The sequence below is a fragment of the Loxodonta africana genome, chromosome 1 (assembly GCF_030014295.1).
Source record: "Loxodonta africana isolate mLoxAfr1 chromosome 1, mLoxAfr1.hap2, whole genome shotgun sequence".
NCBI lineage: Eukaryota > Metazoa > Chordata > Mammalia > Proboscidea > Elephantidae > Loxodonta > Loxodonta africana.
The window spans coordinates 230,578,030-230,605,104 of NC_087342.1; the positions used below are offsets into that span (position 1 = coordinate 230,578,030).

Sequence of the window (27,075 nt, forward strand, 5' to 3'; positions counted from 1 at the left end):
GATGGGGGGCTGAGAGAAGGGAGGGCAAAGGCAAGGCTTATGCAAATGAATGAGAGTAATGCCACTTTTTGAGATGGGAAAGAGTGGGTTAGGGACAGATTTTTGTTGTAGCTCTTTGTAGGGGAAGGAGCTGGGGAGGAATCAAGAGTTTCCTTTTAGATGTATTCAGTTCGCAGTTGTGTTAAGTATAGACTTTAACAACAGATTTGGTGATGGCTACCCAACCTGATTAATGTCATTGGTATCACTGAGCTGTACATGTGAAAGCTGTTGAACTGGCAAATGTTATGTTACCTATATTTCCACAATAGCAATAAGAGAAAAAAAGAAAGCACTAAGGAAAAAGGAAAAAAAAGGAGTAGTCTGTAAGGCATATAAAAAAAAGATGTCAGGTAGGCAGTTGATATATGAGTTGAGCTCAGAACAGAAGCTTAAATATTTGCTATTTGTCACCAGTAAAGCCATAAGACATGTTTGAGATTATCCAGAAAAGGGTAAAGTGAGAGAATGTCAAGATTTAGAGGTTGGTAGGGGAGGTGTCTAGGGGAGGTGTCTACCACTAGTCTATCAGTTTGTCTACTGTGGTGGCGTCAGTGTTGCTGTGATGCTGGAAGCTATGCCACTGATATTTCAAATACCAGCAGGGTCACCCATGGTGGACAGGTTTCGGTAGAGCTTCCAGACTAAGACAGACTGAGAAGGAGGACCTGATATTCTACTTCTGAAAAAAAAATTGGCCAGCGAAAACCTTATGGATAGCAGTGTAATTTTGCCTGATATAGTGCTGGAAGATGAGCCCCTCAGATTGGAAGACACTCAAAATATGACTAGGAGAGGAGCCATCTCCTCAAAGTAGAGTCTACCTTAATGATGTGGGTGGAGTCAAGCTTTCAAGACCTTCATTTGTTGATGTGGCACAACTCAAAATGAGATGAAACAGCTGCAAACATCCAAAGATGAAGAAATTGAAGATATTTACCGAATTATGCAGTACGAAATTGATCAAACATATAATCAAGATGCATTGATAATAAGTGGTAGTTGGAATGTGAAAGTCGGAACATCTCAAGATCTATCCTGAAATACAACAGTGATAGGATAATATACGTACACTGCAAGGAAGACCAGTTAATATGACTATTATTCAGATTTATGTACCAACCACTAATGCCAAAGACGAAGGAATACACAGAGTCACTGTGCCAAAAAGAATTAGTTGACATTCAACCATTTAGGAGGTAGCTTATGATCAAGAACCGATAGTCCTGAGGAAGAAGTCCAAGCTGCTCTAAAGGCATTAGCCAAACAAGGCTCCAGGAATTGACAGAATACCAACTGAGATGTTTCAACAAACGAATGGAATGCTGGAAGCACTCACTCATCTATGTCAAGAAATTCAGAAGACAGCTTCCTGGCCAACTGACTGGAAGAGATCCATATTTGCATCCATTCTAAAGAAAGTTGATTCAACAGAATGCAGAAATTATCAAACAATATCATTAATATCACATGCAAGTAAAATTATTTTGAAGATAATTCAAAAACAGTTGCAACACTACATCGACAGACAACTACTGGAAATTCAAGCCTGATCCGGAAGAGAACATGGAATCAGGGATATCATCGCTGATGCCAGATTGGTCTTAGCTGAAAGCAGAGAATGCCAGAAAGATGTTTACCTGCGTTTTACTGACTATGGAAAGGCATTTGACTGTGTGAATCGCAACAAATTGCGGATAACATTGTGAAGACTGGGAATTCCAGAACACTTAATTGTTCTCTTGAGCAACCTGTACACAGATCAAGAGGCAGTGGTTCAAAGAGAATAAGGTGATGCTGTGTGGTTTAAAGTCATGAAAGGTCTGCTTCAGGTCTGTATTCTTTCACTATACTTATTCAGTTTGTATGCTGAGCAAATGATCTGAGAAGTTAAACTATATGAAGAAGAACGTGGCATCAGGATTGGAGGAAGACTCATTAACCTGAGATACGCAGATAACACAACCTTGCTTGCTGAAAGTGAAGAGGACTTGAAGCACTTACTAATGAAGATAAAAGACCACAGGCTTCAATATGGATTACACGTCAACATAGAGAAACAAAAATCCTCACAACTGGACCAACAAGCCACAGCATGATAAATGGAGAAACTAACGAAGTTGTCAAGGATTTCATTTTAATTGGATCCACAATCAGTGCCCATCGTATTGCTTTGGGCAAATCTGCTGCAAAAGAACTCTTATAAAATCTTAAAAAAGCAAAGATGTCACTTTGAGAACTAAGGCGTGCCTGACCCAAGCCATGGTATTTTCAATCGCCTCATGTGCATGTGAAAGCTGGACAGTGAACAAGGAAGACTCAAGAAGAACTGATGCCTTTGAATTGTGATGTTGGTGAAGAATATTGAATAAACTATGTTGTTGTTTGTAAGGTGCCATCGAGTTGGTTCCGACTCATAGTGACCCTATGCACAACAGAACAAAACACTGCCTGGTCCTACACCGTTCTTACAGTCGTTGTTATGCTTGAGCCCATTGTTGCAGCCACTGTGTTTATCCACCTTGTCGAGGGTCTTCCCCTTTTCTGCTGACCCTGTACTTTACCAAGCAAGATATCCTTCTCCAGGGACTGATCGCTCCCGACAACATGTCCAAAGTATGTAAGACACAGTCTTGCCATCCGTGCTTCTAAGGAGCATTCTGGTTGTACTTCTAAGACAGATTTGTTTGTTCTTTTGGCAGTCCATGGTATATTTAATATTCTTTGGCAACACCACAATTCGAAGGAGTCAATTCTTCTTCAGTCTTCCTTATTTATTGTCCAGCTTCCACATGCATATGATACGATTGAAAATAGCATAGCTTCTGTCAGGCGCACCTTAGTCTTCAAGGTGATGTCTTCGCTTCTCAACACTTAAAAGAGGTCCTTTGCAGCAGATTTGTCCAATGCAATGTGTATTTTGATCTCTTGACTGCTGCTTCCATGGGTGTTGATTGTGGATCCAAGTAAAAATGAAATCCTTGACAACTTCAATCTTTTCTCCGTTAATCATGATGTTGATTATTGGTCCAGCTGTGAGGATTTTTGTTTTCTTTATGTTGATGTGTAATCCATACTGAAGGCTGTGGTCTTTGATCTTCATTAGTAAGTGCTTCAAGTCCTCTTCACTTTCAGCAAGCAAGGTTGTGTCATCTGCATATCACAGGTTGTTAATGAGTCTTCCTCCAATCCTGATGCCACTTTCTTCTGCATACAGTCCAGCTTCTTGGATTATTTGCTCAGCATACAGATTGAAAAGGCATGGTGAAAGGATCCAAAACTCCCAGTGAAACCCCGAAATAAAAGAACTGAAGATTTCAAAGGGTGGCTCAAGAAGACAAAGTATTATAATAACATGTGCAAAGAGCTGGAGATAGAAAACCAAAAGGGAAGAACACGCTCGGCATTTCTCAAGCTGAAAGAACTGAAGAAAAAACTCAAGCCCCAAGTTGCAATAGTGAAGGACTCTATGGGGAAAATATTAAACAATATAGGAAGCATCAAAAGAAGATGGAAGGAATACACAGAGTCATTATATGAAAAAGAAGTCGACATTCAACCATTTCAAGAGGTAGCATACGCTCAGGAACCGATGGTACTGAAGGAAGAAGTCCAAGCTGCTCTGAAGGCATTCACGAAAAGCAAGGCTCCAGGAACTGATGGAATATCAATTGAGATGTTTCAACAAACAGATGCAGCGCTGGAAGTACTCACTCGTCTATGCCAAGAAATATGGAAGACAGCTTCCTGGCCAACTGATTGGAAGAGATCCTTATTTATGCCTCTTCCCAAGAAAGGTGATCCAACTAAGTGCGGAAATTACCGAACAATATAATTAATATCACATGCAAGCAAAATTTTGCTGAAGATCATTCAAAAGCGGCCGCAGCAGTATATTGACAGAGGACTGTCAGAAATTCAGGCTGGATTCAGAAGAGGATGTGGAACCAGGGATATCATTGCTGATGCGAGACAGATCCTGGCTGAAAGCAGAGAATACCAAAAGGATGTTTACCTGTGTTTTATTGACTATGCAAAGGCATTTGACTGTGTGAATCATAACAAATTATGGATAACATTGTAAAGATTGGGAATTCCAGAACACTTAATTGTGCTCGTGAGGAACCTGTACATAGATCAAGAGGCAGTTGTTTGGACAGAACAAAGGGTTAGTGAGTGGTTTAAAGTCAGGAAAGGTGTGTGTCAGGGTCATGTCCTTTCACCATACCTATTCAGTCTGTATGCTGAATAAACTATTGACTGCCAGGAAAACGAACACATCTGTCTTGGAAGAAGTATAACCAGAATCCTCCTTAGGAGCAAGAATGGTGAGACTTTGTCTCAGTACTTTGGACATGTTATCAGGAGGGACCAGTCCCTGGAGAAGGGCATCATGCTTGGTGAAAGAGAGTATCTGCAAAAAAGAGGAAGACTCTCAAAGAGATGGATTAACACAGTGGCTACAATAACGAGCTCCAACACAGCAAAGGTTATGAGGATGGTGCTGGACTGGAAAGTGTTTCATTCTGTTGTAGACAGGGTGGCTATGAGTTAGAACCAACTGGATGGCACCTAACAACAACAGGGCAGGAGTAGCTGGCAAAGGAGACTTAGTAGAAATGGCAGAGGGGGGAGAGGGTAATTTTACAGAAAAGAAGAAGACAGTGGCTCGAGGAGGAGGGAGGGGTCACATGTGCAGTTGCTGCTGAGAGGTCAGCTCGTTGGCTCTAGGGACATGGAAGCCATGATCACCCATGACGAGGACAGTGTCAGTGGAAGGGTGAAGGAAAAGTGGGGGTGGGAAATTGGAGCACCTGTAAGGGGACAGATTTTGAAATGAGTTGGCTGTAACTGATTGCCATCAAGTTGATTCTGACTCATAAAGAACTGAGTTGGCTGTGGAGGGGAGGAGATGGGGAAATAGCTGGAACGGGATGGAGCGTCCAAGGATCAGGGCGGCATCTGATGACAATGACCCAGTGGTGAGCGGAATAGAGAAGGTCAGGGAAGAGGGTGACCCAGGAGCACAAGCAGGGGCTAGAGTGCAGAGCAGAGGCTGCCTCGGAGAGTCCTTTGTCACAGGTAAGGGGGCGCCACAGATAGGCACTGATAATTAGGTCTGTGTGTTCTGAGGGGAGAAGATGCTGGGATGAAAAAGTGTCTATATTTTCCCTAAGCATGAGGAAGCTTATTGGCTGAGAGCTGGGGTGGGTGTGGGGCGACACTGAGAAACGGAAGAGGATTTGAGACAAGAAGGCCTGAGGTAGACACACGAAGCAGGTGTCTTGGAGAAGAGGAAGGTGGGATGCTAAAGAGCGGCGGGGTGGCTGCAGTGCTGAGAGTTCTTCTGAGTTTGGGGTCACTGTGCTTGGATAAAAGATGTTGTTCCTTGCTTTCTTGCTTTACTCTTAGAGAATGTGGGGTAAGATTTAAAAGATTTAGTCTATAAAACCTGATACTGGGGTGAAGTCTTAGGATCCCTGGTGGCGTAGTGGGTAAGCGTTCGGCTACTATCCAAAAGGTCAGCAGTTCGACTCTGCCAGCTGCTCCTTGGAAACACTATGGGGCAGCTCTACTCTGCCCTATAGAGTCTTTATGAGTCAGAATCGACTCGACCGCAGTGGGTTTTTGGCTGGGGTGAAGCCTTAGCAAATAATTTGTCCATTTCATCCACGAAAAAAGGAAAGGAAAAACAATCCTCAAAAATTAAATATGTGTATATATATATATTTATATATAATATATATATGAGAAAAAACTAACCCGTTTCTGTCAAGTTGATGCTGACTCATAGTGACCCCATGTGTGTCAGAGTAGAACTGTACTCCACAGGGGGGTTTTCAATGTCTGTTTTTTTCAGAAGTAGATTGCCAGGCCTTTCTTCCAAGGCATCTCTGGGTGGATTTGAACTCAATTAGTAGCCAAGTACTAAATTCTAAAGTCTAAATCCTGTATTTTTGGTGCTCCCATGAATAATGCAATCTGTTAAATGCAAAGATAATTTGAGGAGACAGTACGAGGATTGGAGAGCCCATTGTGGGAGGGCTACCTTTCCTTTTGGCTAAGATGCAATATTGTGGAGAGTGGCCAAGATTCCTTGATAAAGTGCTTTAATTACACATGACAACAACCAGTTAATTTGCCAGAAGGAGACGTGGTGGGGCCATGAGGGGGCTGTGACTTCCTGATAGACGCGTATTGTCCCTCAGGGAAGCTGTGAGGTGGTACTACCCTGCCATGGTCCTTGTGTTCCACTCTGTCAGTCTGACCCCAAATTCCTGCCACCCTGTCTCACACCCTTGCTCCCTTGACTCTGAAGGTTTGGCCGCAAAGCCTGCCTCCTGGTGACCGTCCTCATCAGTGCCGTCTCGGGAGTTCTCATGGCCATTGCACCAAATTACGTGTCCATGCTGTTCTTCCGCTTGCTGCAGGGGCTGGTCAGCAAAGGCAGCTGGACGTCAGGCTACACCCTGAGTAAGTACTGGCTGGCTGAGGTGTCCATGGCTTCCCTTGGACAATGGAGCTCAGATGGGTGGGTAGAATGGGGTACAGTCAGACATGAAGGGGGTCTTTTTAGCGAGGTGATGTTTACAGGGTCTACAGAAATTGTGCTAACACTAGGTTTATGTTGCTTGTACGATGGGCAGAGGACGGTGTCGGGAACTGAGCTGCACCGAGAGAGCTGAGCTGCCAGGTGTCGGAGTAGCTGATTAAGACAATGAGCCAATACCATTGCTGAACTTGGTGATCAAAGATTCCATAGAAGAATCCTGACCAAAAGGGGGAAAATGCAGACTAGAAATTCAAATTTTTGTAGATTCCAGACTTCCTGGAGTTGAATGAACCCCTGAAATTATTGCCCTGAGATAATCTTTAAACCTTAAACCAAAAATATCCCCTGAAGTCTTCTTAAAAGCAAACAGTAGCTTAACTAGTAAAGAATGTCTGCTTTGAGCATTATGCTCTTTTAAGATCCATTTATTTGGGATCAAATTGACAACAACAACTTGAAAGATTAGATAGGAACCTTAGGGGGCAATAAGCTCATGTTGATGGGGGAGGAACAACTCAGAAAAGGAGGGTGAGAATGGTTGTACAACTTGAACAGTGTAATCCATGTCACTGAACTGTACATGTAGAAACTGTTAAATTGGTGTATTAGTATACAATAAAAAAATTATATAAAGCAAAGTAAAACAAAACAAAAAGAGCATACCAAGACAAAAAAAAAAAAAAGACAACGAGCCAAAATGGAAGTGAGAGTCAGGTTTCTTTAATCACTGAGGCAATTGTATAAGCAAGAGGCCGACGCAGAGAAAGCGCTGACTCCCCTCTTCCCATTTGTCCCATGTGACAGCCCAGGGAGAGTCAGGTGGATCAGAGCAGACGCAGGCAGACGGGGGATCTGGAGTTGCCTTCCCCCCACGAGAGCCCTGTACAAAGGCTCCTGCTGCTTGCTTTACGAACCCAGGGGCCAGGAGGAGGGGAGAGGGCTAGGAGTGGAAAAATGCTGAGTAAGTCAGAGTGGGCAAAGTACCTTCAAGGCCTCCCCCCAGTAAGGGCATTTCAGCAGAGGTGCCTGAGGAAGGCCTCTGCCGAAGGCCCCCAATAAAGATACCTCCATATGGAATTTTCTGGACTAGGAATTCAGATGGATGTCACAGCCCGGCCACCAGAAGGGCCTGAGTCCTTGGCTGCAGCTACCTCCAGGTCCTGCAACACACTGGCTATATACAATGCTGGTCGGGGAGGGTTTCAGGGTGCCCCCACCCCCGCCCCGGAGGCTACCAGGCACTGCCTTGTAATTGCCTATGGTCTGGCCTGAAAGATTTTGACCAGGAGCTGGACTCCTCAGATGGTGCACTTATGTTGTTGTTGTTACGTGCCATTGAGTCAGTTCTGACTCATAGCGACTCTATAGGACGGAGTACAACTGCCCCGTAGGGTTTTCAAGGACAGGCTGGTGGGTTTGAACTGCTGAGCTTTGGGTTAGCCAAGCTCTTAACCACTGTGCCACCAGGGCTCTCCTAAAAATTTTTCTCTCTTTGTTGCATCTGAGTGACACTTAAATAGATCCATATCTACTAAGCCATTTGGGGAGCAAGAAGGCCACATGTTGGCATATTTACAGCACTGGGGAGGGGGTGCAGGAGGGGGTGAAAGATGGGGGAGTGTTTTAAATTTCTAAATATCAAAGAATCAGCATCTTTTCAAAAGAAATACAACAAACTCGGCCGGTCCAAATGACACGCAAGAGTTAGGAAAGAAGACAGGAGGAAATAGCAGAAGGATAAACATCGTGACTGAAAGAAAATTGAGGTGAAAACCAATGTGAATAATTCTGCATATTAACTTTCTTTTCCCGCAAGTTTTCCATAAAGAGTAAGAACAGAAAACTAAACGTTACTTTCCTGGAGGACAGTAAGATAGTGGAATCGCCTCTTCTTTCCTGAGCCCGCGGATGGGCCACATCAAAAAGCACCACAGTTTTGCTCATTTGTGGTGAAGAGAAAAGGGACCGTCATGTCTTGTCATCACTAAAACTATGTCCTTGGTGTTCTGAGAACGAGTTCACCAGGGCAAAGTGGTCCATGTTATGTTCCTACCTTGAGAACCAGGAACGTGCGGCTTAGTTAGCTCAGTAGATACTTACCAAAAGCCAGTGACAGACTGTGCTGAATTCGCGCTACAGAACACATGGTTATGAGGGTGGACTCTGAGTCAAATCCACACTCCAACACTTACCAGCTGTGTGATCTTGGGCAACTTAAATAATCTCTCTGTGCCTTTGTTTCCCCAAGATGGGAAAAACAATGGTGCATTCCTCATGGGGTTGCTGTGAGGAGTCAATGAATTGCACTGGGAATTGTGTTAGAACAATGCCCACCACAAATGATCTCTCAGTAAGTGTGGCAGGCACTGTACTAGGTGCTAGAGATACCAAGATAGACAAAGCGTTGTTCCTACCTTCAAATAGTCAAAGGCTAGAGAGGTAGACATGGCAGAACGAGCACTGAAGTGTAGTGTAACAAGAGCTGGGGGCAGTGGGGGTTCAGTGGTAGAGTCCTCGCCCTCCATGCAGGAGACCTGGGTTTGATTCTCGGCCAAAGCGCCTTACATGCATCCACCACTGCCTGTCAGTGAAGGCTTGCGTGTTGCTAGGATGCCGAACAGGTTTCCATGGAGCTTTCAGACTAAGAAGAAAGGTCTGCCGATCCACTTCCAAAAATCAGCCAATGGGGGGAATAAACCCTACAGATCACAACAGTTGGATCCCCATCGTAGGGATGGCTCAAGACCAGGCCGCGTTTCGCTCTATCGTGCATGGGGTTGCCACGAGTCGGGGGCTGACTTGATGACAGCTAACAACAGCACGGCATCGTAAGAGCTATGGTCGACTTCTGTTCCTGTGACTGCCTCACTTACTTGCAGGAAACATGCTCCCCTGGTCCCTTCTTGCCTCACCTGCTGCTTCTTCCCAGCCTCCTTCGTTGGCATCTCCTCTTCTCCCTGACCCTTTAACATTGTAGGACCCCTGGTCTTTGTCCCTTTTGTTCCCACTCTTGTTCCACCTACAGTCCCCCTCCCACACTTCGTATTGCTCAGGCCAAACGTCTGGCAGTCAACGTCACACCACCTTCTATTCCTTACGCCCCATCTCCAGTCCATCAGTGAATCCCATCAACTTTCCTTCCAAAACACACCCAGAATCCCACCCCTTTCACTCCTTCTGTGTGTCCACCTGGTTCCAGCCACCAGCATGGCTACGCTTCCAAATTTATCTCCCCGTCAGTTCTCAGGTCACAGCAGAAATCAGATGAGCCACTCCTGTGCCTGTGTGGCTCTGCATTTCACTCCAGGTCGGTCTCCTTCTGTCTGGTGAGGATGTGCCTCCCCGTGCCCCCTCTGAGCCCACCACTCCCACTTCCTCCTCACCTGGCCCCCTACTGACCCCCTTAGAGTCCTCTGCCCTGGCTGCTCTTCTGCCCCCACCTCCTTAAGTTTCAGCCCGGGTTTCACCTCACCTTCTCATCAACTCTGGACTCTGCCCTGATGGCACCCTGTAAACTGCAGTGCCTCCACCCTCCCCTCTCCCCACCGCCCCCCCCCAGGAATGCATATCACATTCTGACGTATGTTGTTAGCTGCTGTTGAGGGCTTTCTTGGCTGTAATCTTGATGGAAGCAGATCGCCAGGCCTTTCTTCCATGGTACTGCTGGGTGGGTTTGAACCAACATCCTCTGAGTTAACAGCCAAGTGCAAACCTCTTGCGCCACCTGGGCTCCCTACCTAGTATATAGCTTACTTATTTGTGACTTTTATGTCTGTCATTTCTAAGGGGGGCGGGCTCCTTTTCTGTTGTGCTCACTAATGAATCCCAAACACCCAGAATAGTGCCAGATGTATAACAGGTGCTCAAAGGTATTAACTCAGTGAACACTCCATGCGTTGTGATAAATATTTTACCTTAGCCTAGAGCTTAGAGGAGGAAGGCTTTGGGTAGGAGAGGCCAGTGTACCGAGTCCTGAGGTCTGAACAGGAGGAATGTCATGACAAACAAGGGGACAAGGAAAGGGTCAGTTAGAGAACAGCTAGAGAACAGAACAGCGTGGTGTGTTGTGGGGAGTCTCGAGAGCTGGTGTTAGCAGGAACATGGACGAAGGGGAGCCTTCAAGCCAGTGGAAGGAGGGGTGGAGGACTCAGGAGAGGATGCCTGGGGCAGGGCAGGTGGGCCAGGGGTCTGGTGTGCTGGAGGAGAACAGAACAGATTGGGGATGCGCAGCTTCTGAAAGCAGCTGTCTGGCTTCACTTCCCTCCTGAGGAGCTCATGTAACAACCACGTCTTCCTCTCTAGTCACAGAGCTCGTTGGCCCGGACTACAGGAGGATGGTGGCCATCTTGTACCAGATGGCCTTCACGGTGGGCCTCATGCTGCTTGTGGGCATCGCCTATGTCCTACCCCACTGGCGGTGGCTCCAGCTGGCCGTCACCCTGCCCACCTTCCTCTTCATGCTCTACTACTGGTAAGTGCTTCCTCCCCTGGTGGGGAAGGGGTTTCTCTCTGCCCTGGAAGGCTCTGTCCTGGTGGCTGCTCCACCCACGTTCTGCTCATGGACCCACTGAGTTTAACTCAGTGACCACGGACTGGCCTCCCTCTCGCACAGGACGTCCTCAGGGCCCACGTGCCACTGGCGCCATTTGGGTTCTTCCAACATGGGTGTGGAGTCTTGGTAATGCAAACAGTTAACTTGCTCAGCTACTAACCAAAAGGTTAGAGGTTTGAGTCCACCCAGATGTGCCCCAGAAGAAAGGCCTGGTGATTCACTTCTGAAAACTCAAGTCACTGAAAACCCTACGCAGCACACTTCTACTCTGACACACACGGGTCATCATGGGCTGGAACCCACGGCAACTGGTTATCGTGGGTGCAGCCCTCGTGATGGGGGGAGCTATCCTAAGACAGGGCCTCTTGACATTTCTATCCCTCTGGATAAAGGCATGTGGTGCCATAAATCTGATAAAAATCTAGAGACAGCGTAGGGGTGGTTCTCCAGCCTAAAGCCTCAGAGGGTGAACCTTCCAGAAACACAAAGCCGCACTGACCGGTACAGAGATCTGTGTTAGTTGGGTTGGCCTCACTCTCAGATGGAGGAGGTGGCTTTCGTGTGTGGTTCAGTGCCCTCAGGGAGTCTTGGAGATAATCTATGCAAAGTTATAACACATGGGAGAGGTTCAGTAAATGGTCATTTAACAACAACAACCACTGCCTACTGCAAACCCCAAAGTCCCCCTGTGGGACTGGCAGCAAGTTGGATGTTCTCACTTGTCTGTTGTCTTTGTAACCCTCCCTCTGCCCTCCCTCTCTTCTCCTTCAGTGTTATACTAATATTGCTCACCAGGCCCAGAAATGCCTCTCACAGCACTGCCCAGCCACTTGAAAGGTGGTTGGTATTGATGAATGAATGAATGAAAGGAAGGGCTGCTCAGCTGAGAAATGTGCACACTAAACCGTTACAAAACAACACCCGTCCAGCTGAGGCAGTGATCTCGTCAGCAGTCAGCACTTGGCAGGGGCTGAGGGCTTAAGCAACCTGACAGAGAAGTTTCTGTCCTGGTGGATGAAAGAGGGGGCGGGAGGGCGTGGCAGGAACTGGCCCATCCAGGCATCTTCTGTTACAAACTGTGTCTGCTGGTGACTATGAGGAGACCCCATCTCTTTCACCACATACTGAGTGTTAGGCGTTAACTCAGGGACCTGAAACACCAAGCTGAGGAGGGACCTGCCTTCTCCTGATCAGCGTGAAACACGGGGCTCCCGGGCGGATAGGACCCCAGGGCTCTGTCTTGCTGGCCTGGGCAGGTTAGAGTTTCCCTGTGTGTTTCCGGAAGCCCCTTGTACCTGAGATTCGCAACCTTTGAGCTATAACGTCCTTGCCCCATTTGAAACAGACAGCATAGACTCTATCTGATTTTAAAGGAAAGTGAGTGTGTTTTGTTTAGTTTTGAAAGCAGTTGAGAACTGTTCAGTGGAATTAAGAGGAGACACCCTGCTGTGAAGCAGGGTGGGCGTTGGGCGGGGCACATGCTGCATGAGAGGGTGTTCCCAGTGGGAGGAGGGTTGCTGGCCCCCTCTCTCTGAGATGAGGCCTGCATAGGAAGCGGGATTCCCTTTCTGGCTGCTAACCTCAGCAGGTGGCTTGCCTCCTTGTTTTTGACCCCAGAGTGCCTGTGTGGACCCATCACCCTGCTTAGTACTTCAAAGCAGACTTGTTCTGGGAAAAATGCCAAGTAATGACTCTCTGTGCCCGCAGGTGTGTGCCCGAATCTCCACGGTGGCTGCTATCGCAAAAGAGAAACACGCAGGCGGTCAGGATCATGGGCTACATTGCCCAGAAGAATGGGAGACCATCTCCTGCTGATTTAAAGGTGGTAACTGCTGATGTAAAGGGGTCCCTCACACCCGGTGGGGGAGTCACCATATGTTTGTTTGGGTTTGTGATTTTGGAGGAGTCCCTGGGGGGTGCAAATGGCGAATGCTTTCAGCTGCTAACCGAAAGGTTGGCAGTTCTAGTCCACACAGAGGCACCTCAGAAGAAAGGCCTGGCAACCTACTTCCAAAAAATCAGTCACTGAAAACCCCATGCAGCAGAGTTCTACCCTGACACACGTGGGGTCACCATAAGTCAGAACTGGCGACAACAGCAACTGGTTCTGATTTGGGAAATGGCTTCTGGGGTGGCCTGTGAGCAGGACAGCCGTGAAGGTGTTCCTGCTTCTCAGTGGGTTTCGGTCCCTATGGCTCTGCGGGGTTGACATTCTCGCTCTCCTCAGATGCTGTCCCTCGAGGAGGACGTCACTGAAAAGCTGAGCCCTTCCCTCGCAGACCTGTTCCGCACGCCCCGCATGAGGAAGCACACCTTCATCTTGCTGTACCTGTGGTGAGGGCCTCCCACATGGTCCCTGAGCGGAGTCACAGGCCCACCCGCACACACTAAAGATGGTGGACTGACTCTCGTGGAAGGAGAGAAGTGTGAAAAGGGGTGTTAAAAGTTTCTGAGTGTTCAAAAAGGAGCCCTGGTGGCACAGTGGTTAAGCGCTTGGCTGCTAACCTAAAGGACGGCCATTCGAACCTACCTCGAGAGAAAAAGGCGGCAGTCTGCTTCCGTAAAGATTACAGAAACCCTGTGGGGCAGTCCTACTCTGTCCCATAGGATCACGATGAGTTGGAATCAAGGGTTTGAAGAGTTCTTCAAAAGACATTTCTCCCGGGAGGATCAAGCAGTGGGAAAAAGGCTTCGTTTTAGTAAGAAGGATTAGCTAGCTATGAGAGGTTAACAGTAAGATGAGTGAAACATGACAAGGGGTTTCCAGGGGCTCCTCAAAGTCCATCAGGCTTGTCTTCCGGGAATAACAAGTCTTGACCTAATGTCAGAAATTGGTGAGATTTCAGTGGTTCCCAGTAACTTCAAGGCTGAAGGTCCTTTCCTTGCATCTAAAAATGTTACAGACCGCACCTGAAAGTAGTTGTGCTTTCTTTATGCATCGGCTAGGAAATTCACGTACACACGCGGACCCACCCACATGCCCCTTGCAAAAACCACACAGCCCCCAGGAAGCTGAGTCCTCTGGGAGGAAGGAGCCCCCACTCTGCCTGGCTTGCTATCATGGGAAGAAATCCCCCACATTTACTTTCTATGAGTGGTGGTACCAGTCAACCCATCCACATGTGGGTTGTCTCCGAAACATCAAGGTGGCTTTACGATTACCCTCCCCACACCTAGGACAGAGCACCTGGACTCTGGGCCTCCCCTGCAACAGGAGCGGCTCTGCTACTTGTTTATACTTCCACGGAACAAAGGGTTCGAACTAATAGGGCAGTGGCTGGCACATAGTAGATATGCGATAAATATTTGTTGAAGGTTGAATGAATAACCACTATTCTACAGAATCCACCCCACACTCACACTGAGCTTTGTGTGCCCCACTGCTCACCAACCCCATAGCCTGCTGCCCCGTGAGTGAGTGCCCCACCCCAGCCACATGGTTGTGCCTTTGCAGATATACCCTGCCCCCACGATGTACCTGGTGGATATCTCTATTGGTACTTAATTTTCTGTTCTATAGGGTAGCTACGAGTTGGAATCCACTCGATGGCAGTGGGTTTGGTGTTTGGCTTTTTCTATTCAGAACATCTCTTTTGTGCGGTGGTCCCGGACCACCAAAGAGAGAACAATTGTACAGGGCAATATTGCAACAGGCAAGGACAACTTTATCCAGCAATTATTGCAAGGGGTGGAGGGCCAAGGGAGGGGAGGGAAGGAACCCTGCAACAGGGGGAGGGGTACCACTGCAGGGAGGAGAGAGACCAGCCTCATTCTGCCCAGACAGAGAAGCCAGAGGTTTTTAAAAGAAAGTCAAGGTTAAGGAGGCGTTGATCTGGGAGTTTGCAGTTAGGGTTGGTTGGCTGGGAATGTTTTCTTTTCTTGTGATAAGGCCTTCTGGAGAGGGCAAGTGAAGGGAGATAAGGAATTCTTGGGTTAGGTGTCTGAAGATTGTAAAGACTGAGGGCAAGGGTGGTCAGGAAGTAAAGCAGGAAAAGGCCAGTCTAAAACGGAGGCGTTTGTTCAGCCCGTCTCAGTCTGCAGCCAGCCGTTCTCTGGAGGGAAAGGGTGGAGGGATTTCTTTCACCACGCAGTTCTCAGGATCATTGTTGTCGTTTGTTGCTGCGGAGTCAACTGTGACTCAGGGCGACCCCATGTGTGCAAAGTAGAACCGCCCCATAGGGTTTCTGAGGCTGTGATCTTTTGAAAGTAGATTGCCAGGCCTGTCTTCTGAGGCACTTCTGGGTGGGTTTGAACCATCAACTTTTTGGCTAATAGTTGAGAGCATGGCTGTTTGTACCACCCAGGGTCTCCCCAGGATCATAGGACTCAGATAAAATTTAGCTTTGACATAAAGCTTCACTGGCCATGTCACTCCCCTGCTCACAGTGCACGATGGCTTCCCAATCCATTGGGAATAAAGCCAAACTCCTTTTCATAGCCTCCGAGGCCTTACACGATCTGACCCCTGGACAGCTTCACCTTCTCCCCTTACTTCTTCATGAATGATAGCTATCAGGAGGCATGTCCACCATTCCGGGCTGTGTGGCCTTCAGAAAGTTTCTTAACCTCTCTGTGACTGTTTCCTCATTAGCAAATTGGGGTAATAATGGTACCTAGTGTCCCTGGTTGGTGTAAATGGTTAACACACTTGGTTGCTAACAAAAAGGTTGGTGATTCGAGTCCACACAGAGGTGCCTCGAAAGAAAGGCATAGTGATCTACTGCTGAAAAATCAACCATTGAAAATGCCAAGGAACACACAGTTCTAGTCTGACACACATGGGGCCACCATGAGTTGGAATCCACTCAACGGCAACTGGTTTGGCTTTTTAGTTTTTTTTTTTTTACCTTCAGCTACTAACCAGAAGGCTGGAGGCTCAAATCCACCCGAAGGTGCCTCAGAAGAAAGGCCTTGCAACCGACTGCAGAATAATCAACCATTGAAAACCCTATGGACCACAGTTCTACTGTGACTGACACACATGGGGCCACCATGAGTCGAAGTCGACTCGAAGGCAATGTTTTTTTTTTTTTTAAATCTCCTAGGTATGATGGGATGATTAACGAGATAATACGTGTAAAGGGCTTAGAAGAGCATCTGACATAGATCAGGAAATGCTCAATAACTCTAAGCTGTTACTTTTTGCACTTTAACGTGTACCCACGATTCATGGGTTCTGCCAAAAGATGGCAGGACTGTGCATTTCTTAAGTCATTTTGACAGGAAAATCAAGGTTATAAACTCCTTTCTCCTAAGTCAATCTCTTTATCAGTAATGTGTAATCTGTTCCCATTCAGCCGGCTCAATGGCCGGAGAATTTGCCCTGGGCTCAGCTTTACCTAAACTCACTAGGTTGTAGGTGAGTGCCTTCCTTCTTGTTCCCCTGACCCCTTGTCTAGTCAGGAATAAATTGGGGATTAGAAACAAAAGCATCTTACAACTTCTCTGGGTACAGCTTTATAAGACAAGTTGGTATATCACCTAGAGACATCAGTTGTAGTCTTAGTTTTGGAGCTGGTGGGCAACTTGTAGACATTCATGTCTTACTGACCAAAATTTCTTCTTACAACGTAAACGCCAGCAGAAACATAAAATGGTTTAGCCTCCAAAGTAATACAGTTTTCCCAAAAGTGATACATGGGGCTCTAAATTCTGACGTGAGCAGAAGTGATTTAGCTAATCCCCACCAGTCCCTGTGCCATAGCCTGTAAGATTGCTATGTTGTTGTCGTTGTCGTTAGCTGCTGTTGAGCCGGCCCTGATTCATGGCAACCCCATGTACAATGGGACAAAACGGACAAAACCCTACCCTGCCCTGTGCCATCCCCATAATCGGTTGTGAGTCAGACCGTCGTGACCCACAGGGTTTTCGTTGGCCGATTTTCAGAAGTAGATCAACAGGCCTTTCCTCCTAGTCCATGATAGTCTGGAAGCTCTGCTGAAACCTGCTCAGCATCATGGTGATAAGCAAGCCGCCATGGACAGATGGGTGGTGGCCATGCATGAGCTGCCTTGGCTGGGAATCAAACCAGGGTCTCCTGCTTGGAAGTTGAGAATTCTATCCCTGAACCACCACTGCCTTTGTCGCTATACTGTCCTCAAATATGGAGAGAGAGGTCGTGCAGTTGTCTGTGGGATGAAAGAGACTGAGTGAATAGAGCCCAATAAAGACAGTGTGTTATGATGGGGAGAGCCCCACTGTGGAGCAGGGCAGACTTGGCCAGGGTCTCTGTTCTTGGTCTCTGGATTCGTGGCCTTGGCAAGATGATGACAATGACGATAGTTGATATGGTAGGTACTGTTACTGTCTCCATTTACACACGAGGAAATCGAGGCACAGAGGTTGGATAACTTATTATCACACGGTAATAAAGCAGAGCTGGAGCAGACAGACTGACGCCTGAGCCTGCTCACTGGTCCCCTGCATTCTCTCGCGACTTCCTTGTAGGCTGCTGGAGCATTGACAGAGGTAAAGTTGGTACAGTCCTCAGCCCAGTGCCGGGTGCTCATCATCGGTGCTGTCTGGGAAACCTGGATATGTGCCGGAAGTCATACTCTCACATAAATCATGAACAGGATTTCTCATCAAGTGCCCCTCTGGGACACCCTCCTTACTTTTGTCCTCCTCTTATTTTGCTCTATGACATTCTAAACTAAATGACAGATGCTGCTGTCTAGCTGGCAGTGTCCTTCCTCCCTGCCACCAGAAATCCACTGTGTCTCACCGTCCACGGGGCTTGCCTCTGACACCCACTCCCCTCTTTGCTCAGGTTCACAAGTGCCGTGCTTTACCAGGGCCTCATCATGCATGTGGGCGCCACCGGTGGGAACCTCTACCTGGACTTCTTCTATTCTGCTCTGGTTGAGTTCCCTGCATCCATCTTCATTCTCCTCACCATCGACCGCATCGGCTGCCTCTACCCACTGGCTGTGTGGAATCTGGTGGCGGGGGCAGCCTGCTTCGCCATGCTTTTTATCTCGCACGGTGAGTTTGTCCGTTTTTATCATCTTCCAGGTATTGAATTTTGGGAATATTATTTGAACTCTTTGATAAGCCTCTGGAACAAGAATGTAAATGGTGTTACCTTTGAACTGCCGACCTTTTGATTAGCAGCCAAGCTCTTAAACACTGTGCCACCAGGGCTCCCAGTGTTACCTTAGTCTACGATTACTTTTTTTTTTAATTAAAAAAAAAAAATTAAATTGAGTTATAACATATGTACAATGAACAAATGGTAAGTGTACAACTCAATGAATTTTTGCATCTGTGTACACCTTGGGTGATGTAAGTGGTTAAGGGCTTGACTATTAGCCAAAACGTTGGTGTCTCAAACCCACCCAGGTGTGCCTCGAAAGACAGACCTGGCAAACTGCTGGGGTCGCCACGAGTCAGAATCAGCTTGAGGGCAACAACAACAACAATATACACCTAGGTACCATGACCTAGGAAAGACAGAGAACATCTCCAATACTACAGAAGTCACCCTCATGCTCCCTCACAATCAATGCCCACCACACCTGCCAGGATAACCAGTCTGACCTCTGTCACCACAGGTTAATTTTGACTGTCCTTGAACTTCATGCGCAGCCCTGGTGGTGCAGTGGTTAAGAGCTTGGCTGCTAACCAAAAGGTTAACAGTTTGAATCTACCAGGCACTCCTTGGAAATCCTATGGGGAAGTTCTACTCTGTCCTATAGGGTCACTGTGAGTTGAAATTGACTCAATGGCAATGGGTTTACAGGGTGTTCATATAAATGGAACTGTACCAAACGCTCTTTCTTTACCCCTCTGACTTCATCCACTTATCCTTGTGTCTGAGATTCATCCATGTTGTTCCATGAGAGGGTAGTCTGTGTTTTTTTTCATGGTCGTATAGTATTCCATTATATGAATATAACACTATCCATTCTAGTGCTGACTACATTTCCATGGTTTCCAGTGTCTATTGGGATTAAAGATGTAATAATGTTCTTGTGCAGGTCTTTTGGGTACATATGTAGGAGGCATTTGCTGGGTCAGTGGGTAGGCAGATGTTTAGCTTTGGGGCATACTGCCAAACAACTTTCCAAAGTGGTTGTACCAATTTATACTTCTGCCAGCAATGTGTAGGAGAGTTCTAATTGTTCCATATCCTCAATAGCACTTGGTTTTGCTAGCCTTTTTTTTTTTTAATTTTTTAAAATTATTTTTGTTGTTGAGAACATACACAGAAAAATATACATCAAGTTTCTACACGTACAATTCAGTGACATTGATTATATCCTTCGAGTTGTGCTACTATACACACCCTGCTTTTCTGAGTTGTCCCTCTGCCATTAGCATAAACTCACTTCCCCTAAGGTTCCTATCTAACCTTTTTTAAAGTTAATATCCTCTATCTGATCCCATATAGATAGATCTTGAAAGACGCAATACTTAAGGCAGACATTCTTTACTGGTTAAGCTAAACTATTATTTGGTTTTTAAGAAGGCGTCGGGATATTTTTGGTTTAAGTTTTTTAAAAGATTAACTTAAGGCAATAGTTTTAGGGGTTCATCCAGCCTCCATGAATCTAGAAAGTCTGGATTTCATGACAATTTGAGATTCTGTTCTGAATTTCCCCCTTTTGATCAGGACTCTTCCATAGAATCTTTGATCAAAAGGTTCAGTAATGGTGCTAGTCTTTTCATTAGCCATTCTGGTGGACGTGTATTTTAGTCTATAAGTCTTACAATACAAGATAAATCAAAGTAGATTAATCTTAGTCATCTTTGATTTGAAGACATAAGCTGCTCTTCACATTCTTTGCTTTTGGAAGTGTTAAATACCGAGGTAGATTTGTTATTTTCTCAGATTTTATTGCTTATGCTTTGCACTTGTTGGTTTAATGAGTCATTTTGGAAGGCTTTTATGCATGTATCATGGAAAATGCTCCATGAATCTGTAATTGCAAGAAGCAGGCTATATAGACTACTGTCTTAATTTCCTGGAGCTGCCATAACAAAATATCACAAAGCGGGTGGCTTTAAGGAACAGAAATGTATTGGCCCACAGTTCCAGAGGCTAGACTTCCAAATCAGGTTATTGACTGTGTCTATTCCTTCTAAGGGGCCCTGGCAGCACAGTGGTTAAGAGTTTGGCTTAAGAGCTCAGCTGTTCACCAAAAGGTTGGGAGCTGGAATCCACCAGCCGCTCCTTGGAAACCCTATGTTCCATGCTCCTCTTCTCGTTCCCAGTGGGTGCTGGCAATCCTTGGCACTCATTCTTTGTAGACAGAGCCTCACATGCTGTGTTCCATCTGCCTGTGACTCTGTCTGTGTCGGCTCCCCCTTTCATAAGACACTACTTCGGCATGACTTTGTTTAACTTAACTGATAACATCTGCAAAGGAAATCCCTATTTCCCCAAAGAAGGCCACATTCACAACTGCAGGGGTTAGGACTTCAAGGTATTATTTTGGGGGACACAGTTCAATCTATAACACTCAGGCTGGAAATAAAATGGGGTGGATAAGGTAAGCTGAATTTTCTTCTCCTTTCTGTCATGGGAGAGAACAAAGCAGACAGGAAAAAGGCAGAGTGGATTTGAAATAGCTTTTACCCACTGTTTTTGTTTCCTAGTGTTGCCATAAGAGACATACCACAAATGAGTGGCTTTAAAGAACAGAAATTTATTTTCTCACATGTCTGGAGGCTAAGAGTCCAAACAAATCAGGGTCTTGGCCATGTCCATTCCTTCCTTTCATTAGCTTTGGGCATTCCTTGGCTTGTAGAGGATTCTCACAGGGCATCTGCCCTCCCCATGTATACGCCTCTGTGTCTAATCTTCTCATGTTATAACTCAGAAGTGATTAGATTTAGAACTCACCCTACTCAGGTATGATTTAATCAACATAACAAAGAAAACCCTATTTCCAAACAGCATTATATTCACAGGGATGGAGGTTAGGATTCCAACACATCTTTTGAAGAGACACAATTTAATCCATAACACTCAAACACTCATTTTCTTCCCTAGCTCCCTGTTTTGGATTTGTGGGACACTGAAATCCTGGGTTACACTCAACCACTGGGCATATCTACGTCTATATCTACATCTATATCTGTATCTGTTGCCATTGAGTTGATTCTGACTGATAGTGACCCTACAGGACAGGGTAGAACTGCCCCACAGAGTTTCCAAGGAGCGCCTGGTGGATTTGAACTTCTGTCCTTTTGGTTAGCAGCCATAGCCCTTAACCACTACGCCACCAGGGTTTCCATGTATATCGACACTGAATACCAAGAAGAACACTGTTTTGAGTCTATTCTCCCATCCTTGGCAGAGCTCGAGCATTATCTCCTCTGGTGCTGCCCTTTCTCAGACTATTTTGGTTTTAAAATATGTTGGGAAATAAACACTGGATTGAGAATTAGAAATTTAGTGTATCTGGTATATTTCCAGGACTACTGCCTAAAGGAACTACATTTATATACCTACTATGTCCAGGCACTGTGCTATAGGACAGATTAGAACTGCCCCGTAGGGTTTCTAAGGAGTACCTAGTGGATTTGAATTGCCACCCTTTTGATTAGCAGCCTGAGCTCTTAACCACTACACCACCACGGTTTCCAACAGCTACAGCATTGTATAACGATTAAGGCCAACATTTACAGGACATCGTGAGGGACATTAGACATACATTATCTCTAATTCCCACAACAATCTATAAACTGAGTAAAGTTATTTCCATTTTACAGCTGAGAGAACCAAGGCATGAAGAAGTAAGCAACGTGCCCAAGTTCATACAGCTGGCAGGAGGCAGAGCTGAGATTCCAAATAGCACATTCTTTCCTCTGTACAATGAACCTTCCCTAAGGTGTCGTTATCAAGTCCCATGATCTCTCCAGGACTCTATTTATCTCAAAAGGAAAAGTTTAGATTAGACAATCTTTCGGGCCCTTCCAGCTCTAAAAGTCCAAACACCATCAAATGTGGTTTCTTGTTGTAATTTGGTGATCAAAGTCCCCATTTTTCCCGCATGCTCTTTGTGTCTCCTTGCCAGATCTATACTGGTTAAATATTGTGGTAGCTTGCATTGGCCGAATGGGAATTACCATTGTGTTCCAGCTGGTCTGCCTAGTGAATGCTGAGCTGTATCCTACATTTGTCAGGTGAGTGCACTGAAGGAGTGGTAACCATTCAAATAGCTGTGTACCAACCAGGCTGAATGAGGCTCAACATTCCCAAGCATGTCCTCAAGCAGCCCCCAAGGACTGATCAGTTTGGACATTGAGTGGGATTGTTACTAAGGCATGCTTAACAGGGCATTTTAAGGGCAGTGAAACTATTCTGTATGACATTGTCATGGTAGACTCGTGACATTATGCTTTTGTCAAATCTCAGAACTGTACAACCCCAAGAGTGAACCCTAATGGAAACTATTCTTGTTAGTTGCTGTTGAGTTGGCTCTGACTCATGGCGACCTTATGTATAACAGAATGAAATGAAACATTGCCTGGTCTTATTGGTTCATCGGTTGTAACAAATGTACCACACAATTGCAGGGTGTTAATAACAGGAGAAACTGTGTGAAGAGGAGAGAGAGGTTATATGGGAACTTTATGTACTTTCTGTACAATTTGTCTGTAAACCTAAAACTGCTCTCAGAAAATACAGTCTATTATGGGTGTGAACACTGAATTTGAGATTAAAATGAATGTGGTTATGGATACAGAACAGAATGTAAATGTTATAAATCTGATAATAAAGAAATGTTCTAATTAAGATTTTAATGGAAAGGGAGAGAGAATTTTCAGACATGGTGTAAGTAAGAACCAAAAGGATAAAACCGTTCCCAAGTAATTTAGCCATGTTCTCAAAACAAAGCTCAAGATTATTTATAGGAACACAAAAATATCCAGCACCGAACAAGGTAAAATTCACAATGTCTGGCAACCAATCAAAAATTACCAGGCATGCAAAGATGAAGGCATAGAGAAGCTACATGGAGGAGAAAAATAAACCAATCTAAACTGGCCCAGAAATGACACAGATGATAGTCTTAGTAGAAAAGGACACTAAAATAGTTATTATTTTATTCTGTGTGTTCAAGGACCTAGAGAAAAATCGAACTTGTTCAATAAAGACATGAAATATATTTTAAAAAGACCCAAATTGAACTTATAGAGATGAAAATTACAATGCCTGACATGAAAAATACACCAGATAGGGTTAATGGTAGATTAGATATTGCAGAAGAAAATATTAGTGAATTTGAGGGCAGTGATAGAAACTATCCAAAATGAAACACAGAGAGAATCAGTGAGCTCTAGGACAGACAACTCCAATGTGTGTAATTGAAGTTCACAAAGGAGAGTAAAAATGGTGGCTGGGGAGACAGGAAAAAATATCTGAAGAAATGATGGCCAAAATTTTCCAAATTTGATGAAAACTGCAAATGTACAGAACCAAGAATCTCAATAAATCCCAAGCACAAAAAAAGTGAGGAAAGGCACATCGTAATGAAATTTCTTTAAAGCCAATGATAGAGAGAAAATCTTAAAATCAGTCAAAGAAGAAAGACACATTGTAATATAAACAAAGATAAGAATGACAGCAGATTTCTTATCGGAAATAAGGCAAGCTCAGATATGGTAGAGGTACATCCTTAATGTATTGAAAGGAAAAAAGAAAAAAAAAACCCTGTCAATCTAGAATTCTTTACTCAGCAAAAATATCTTTCAAAAATGAAGGGAAAATAAAGACTTTTCAGACATACGAAAGCCAAAAGAATTCATTGCCAGCCGACCTGCAGTACAGGAAACGTTAAGGTCCTTAAGGCAGAAGAAAAATGATATCAGATGGGAACGTGAGTTTACACAAGAAATAAAGGTCACTGGAATGACAACCACATGGGAAAATAGAAATGCCTTCTTTCCTGCTGCTTATTTATTTTAAAAGATAACGAACTGCTTAAAATAGGGATGGGCAAATTTTTCTTGTATGGGCCAAATGGTAAAATACTTTAGATCCTGCAAGTCAGGTATGTTCTCTGGTGAATATTATTCTCTGTTTGTATTTTGTTTTTACAGCCTTTTTAAAATGCAAAAACATTCTTAACTCAAAGATTGTAACAAAAACAGGCTACAGGCTGGATTTTTCCTGTATGCTATAGCTTGTCAACCCCTGATTTAAAGCAAAAATGACAATGTGTTGTGGGATTAGTAACATATGTGAAAGTAAAATGTGTAATAAAATTGGGCAAAGGCTGGGAAAAGAGAAATGGAAGTATACTATTGTAAGGTTCATACACTATAAAAGAAATGCTATATCACTCAAAACTAGACTGTGATGAGTTAAAGATATGCACTGTAAACCTTAAAGCAAAACAAAAACGAAACCAAAAACAACAATGACAAATACTTATCGCTATTAATCTAACAAAAAAGATAAAAAGGAATCATTAAAAACATTCACTCCATAAGAAGGTAGAAAAAGAGGAAAAGGATAACAAAGAACAGATGGGGAAAAAAAAGAAAGAAAATAGCAATATGATAGATTTTAAACCCACCCATATCAATAATCATACCCAAAACCAAAACATAAGACGTATAAATGGTCTAAACACTCAGTTAAAAGGCAGAGATTGTCAGATCAGGCAAAAAAGAGAGTTCCAACTATATGATGTCTATAAGAAACTCACTTTAAATATAAAGACAGATAGTTTAAAAATGAGATGAACAGAGATACTATAAAATTAAAAGAAAGAAAAACAACATTCCATGCTACCACTAACTAAAAGAAAGCTGGAGTGGCTATGTTCACATCAGACAAAGTAGATTTTAGAGCAAAGAATATTACAGGGGAATATTACAAGAATACAAAGGGTCGTTTCAAGTGGACAGTCCCTTTACCTCTTAGATTTTAGAACAAAGTATTACAAGAATAAAAAGGGTCATTTCAAGTAGACAGTCCCTTTACCTCTTTCCCTTCTATCTTTCTTTGTTCTCCATTCCTTGGTACCCTCTCTGTACTCTTTCCTGTCTTTCAGAGAGTATCTGGTCCCCTAATGAAAACTCTCTCCCTCCCAGTTCTCAAAACCTGCTCTGAGGAAATGATCCCCAGCAACTCATAATCAGATAGAAGAAACAACTGGCCACAGCTTAAATATCACCCTCCCAGGAGCATTATCGTTTCGGCAGAGACCTAAGCTTTCAGCCACAAGAAAGAAGTTCTTAATTAGAATTTTAATTATCAGTCTTGTCTTGATCAACAATTCCCAACACCAGATCATCGTCTTCAGTGCCACTGACCCCCATATAGTTCTAGACCTAGAAGTGGGAATCCATGTTTTCTTGGGGAGCTTTATTTTAGGATGGCTACCCTGTGCACGAAACATATGCAGAAGGAAGAGCTTGACCAATGAGCTTCATTCGTTGACCATCACAGCTTGACCAATGAGCTCCAATGGCGATCCGTCTTTCTCATTAGTCCCCCTTTCTTCCCAAGGGTATCTCCTCTAGTGGTCATTTACTGGCTGTTGAGGTGATGACATGGTTAGTCAGTCTCTGGTGCAGAATGGTCTAGACTTTCCTCCTGGCCTGACCCTGCTTCCAGGGTCCCAGGGCTGAGATGAGCCCAGATCCTGCTAGACCCAGTCTCACCCAGATGTCATGCTCTCCTATAGATGACATTGGGGTCAGGAGTGGGGTAAAATTGAGATTTAGAGCAGGGAGTACTTTGTTGTTATCTTTGCCAGGCTTGTAGCAATTCTTCAGGAATTACCTACTTGACGGCTAGATATGTGAGCGTATAATTTTACAAAGGCAGACTCTCTTCAGTTGCATGGACAATGGGGCAGCTCAGACCAGTTTTCACTCTAAGCCTAATAACTCCCCTTAATACCATGTGGGTTAGTCTGCTCTGCTCCTCCTTACCCCTGCAGTTTGCTTATGGTGTGCTGACCACCATGGCACCCCCAGCTAGCCACAGGGGCTGGCATTGTGTTTGCTCTAACATAAGGTTAACATTTGGAAACGGAAATTGTTTTTGTTCTCTATATTTCATCAGGAATCTTGGAGTGATGGTGTGCTCCTCCCTGTGTGATGTGGGTGGAATCATCACCCCCTTCATTGTCTTCAGGCTGATGGAGATTTGGCAAGGCTTGCCTCTCGCGTTATTTGGTGAGAGTCCATGAGGCATTTATTATTTCTTCTTTGCAACCTGGCAATGGGCACAGTGCCTGGCACAGAATGAGTACTCAGTAACTCTGTGCTGAGTGGTACTTCCAGTGAGCTTCCAGAAAGCAAGGATGGTGTTTGCTCTTCACTTGTCACATGGCTCACTCTGTTTTGTGTTGCCCTGTGGGAAAATAAGATGCCTTCCTAGAAGGTGGACCAGAGGTTTATGTCCTATGGCTCTAGAATCCAATAGTTCATCCAACAGGACAGAATCTGGGAGACCTTTTGGCTGAATCCTCTGCTTTCTTGTGAACTTGACTCCCAACTCTTGTACATTTAACATGCAATTGCTGGAGGCTTGAGGATGCTAAATTATCACCTCTCTTCCTCTTACGGAGCTTAACAGTTGAGAACAGATGGGAATCAGAGCACAGTATCAGCTTTATTGGTGATCAAGTTGGATTAGGGTAGGAGGAGGGGCCTGTTACTTCCCTCCCCAAACTTAGACTTTGGGACCTCCAAGACTGTGCTCACCCCCTCAGTCAGAGGCAGGGTGGCTGACTGTGTACAAAGATTTGCCATACCTGGACACAGGTCGATATGAGAGGGATGGAGGAAAGAAAGAGAGAGAGTAACAAGAGGGGCCCACTGTGCCCACATGTATATTGGCTGTGCTCAGATGTTCTACATCCAATTTCTCTCTCTCGGTCTCACTCTCTCGCTCTTGCTATTTCACTTTCCACTTCCCTGCCTCTCTAGCTAGTCTACCTATCTCATCTCTCTCTCTCTC

At 45.0% G+C, this 27,075-nt stretch overlaps 1 protein-coding gene across 2 annotated transcripts in view; it reads left to right on the forward strand.

Annotated features, from left to right (window-relative positions):
• Window positions 1-27,075, forward strand: part of SLC22A1 (solute carrier family 22 member 1) — a 38,702-nt gene that overhangs the window by 8,022 nt on the left and 3,605 nt on the right. Inside the window, exons 3-9 of one of the 2 annotated variants that reach the window (XM_003419207.3) lie at window positions 6,359-6,513; window positions 10,895-11,063; window positions 12,852-12,966; window positions 13,372-13,478; window positions 17,914-18,128; window positions 22,169-22,277; window positions 26,176-26,288. In XM_003419207.3, the coding sequence (XP_003419255.1) occupies window positions 6,359-6,513; window positions 10,895-11,063; window positions 12,852-12,966; window positions 13,372-13,478; window positions 17,914-18,128; window positions 22,169-22,277; window positions 26,176-26,288 (983 nt within the window). The remainder of the gene's footprint in view (window positions 1-6,358; window positions 6,514-10,894; window positions 11,064-12,851; window positions 12,967-13,371; window positions 13,479-17,913; window positions 18,129-22,168; window positions 22,278-26,175; window positions 26,289-27,075) is intronic. The other variant, XM_023559348.2, reaches the window with a different exon arrangement.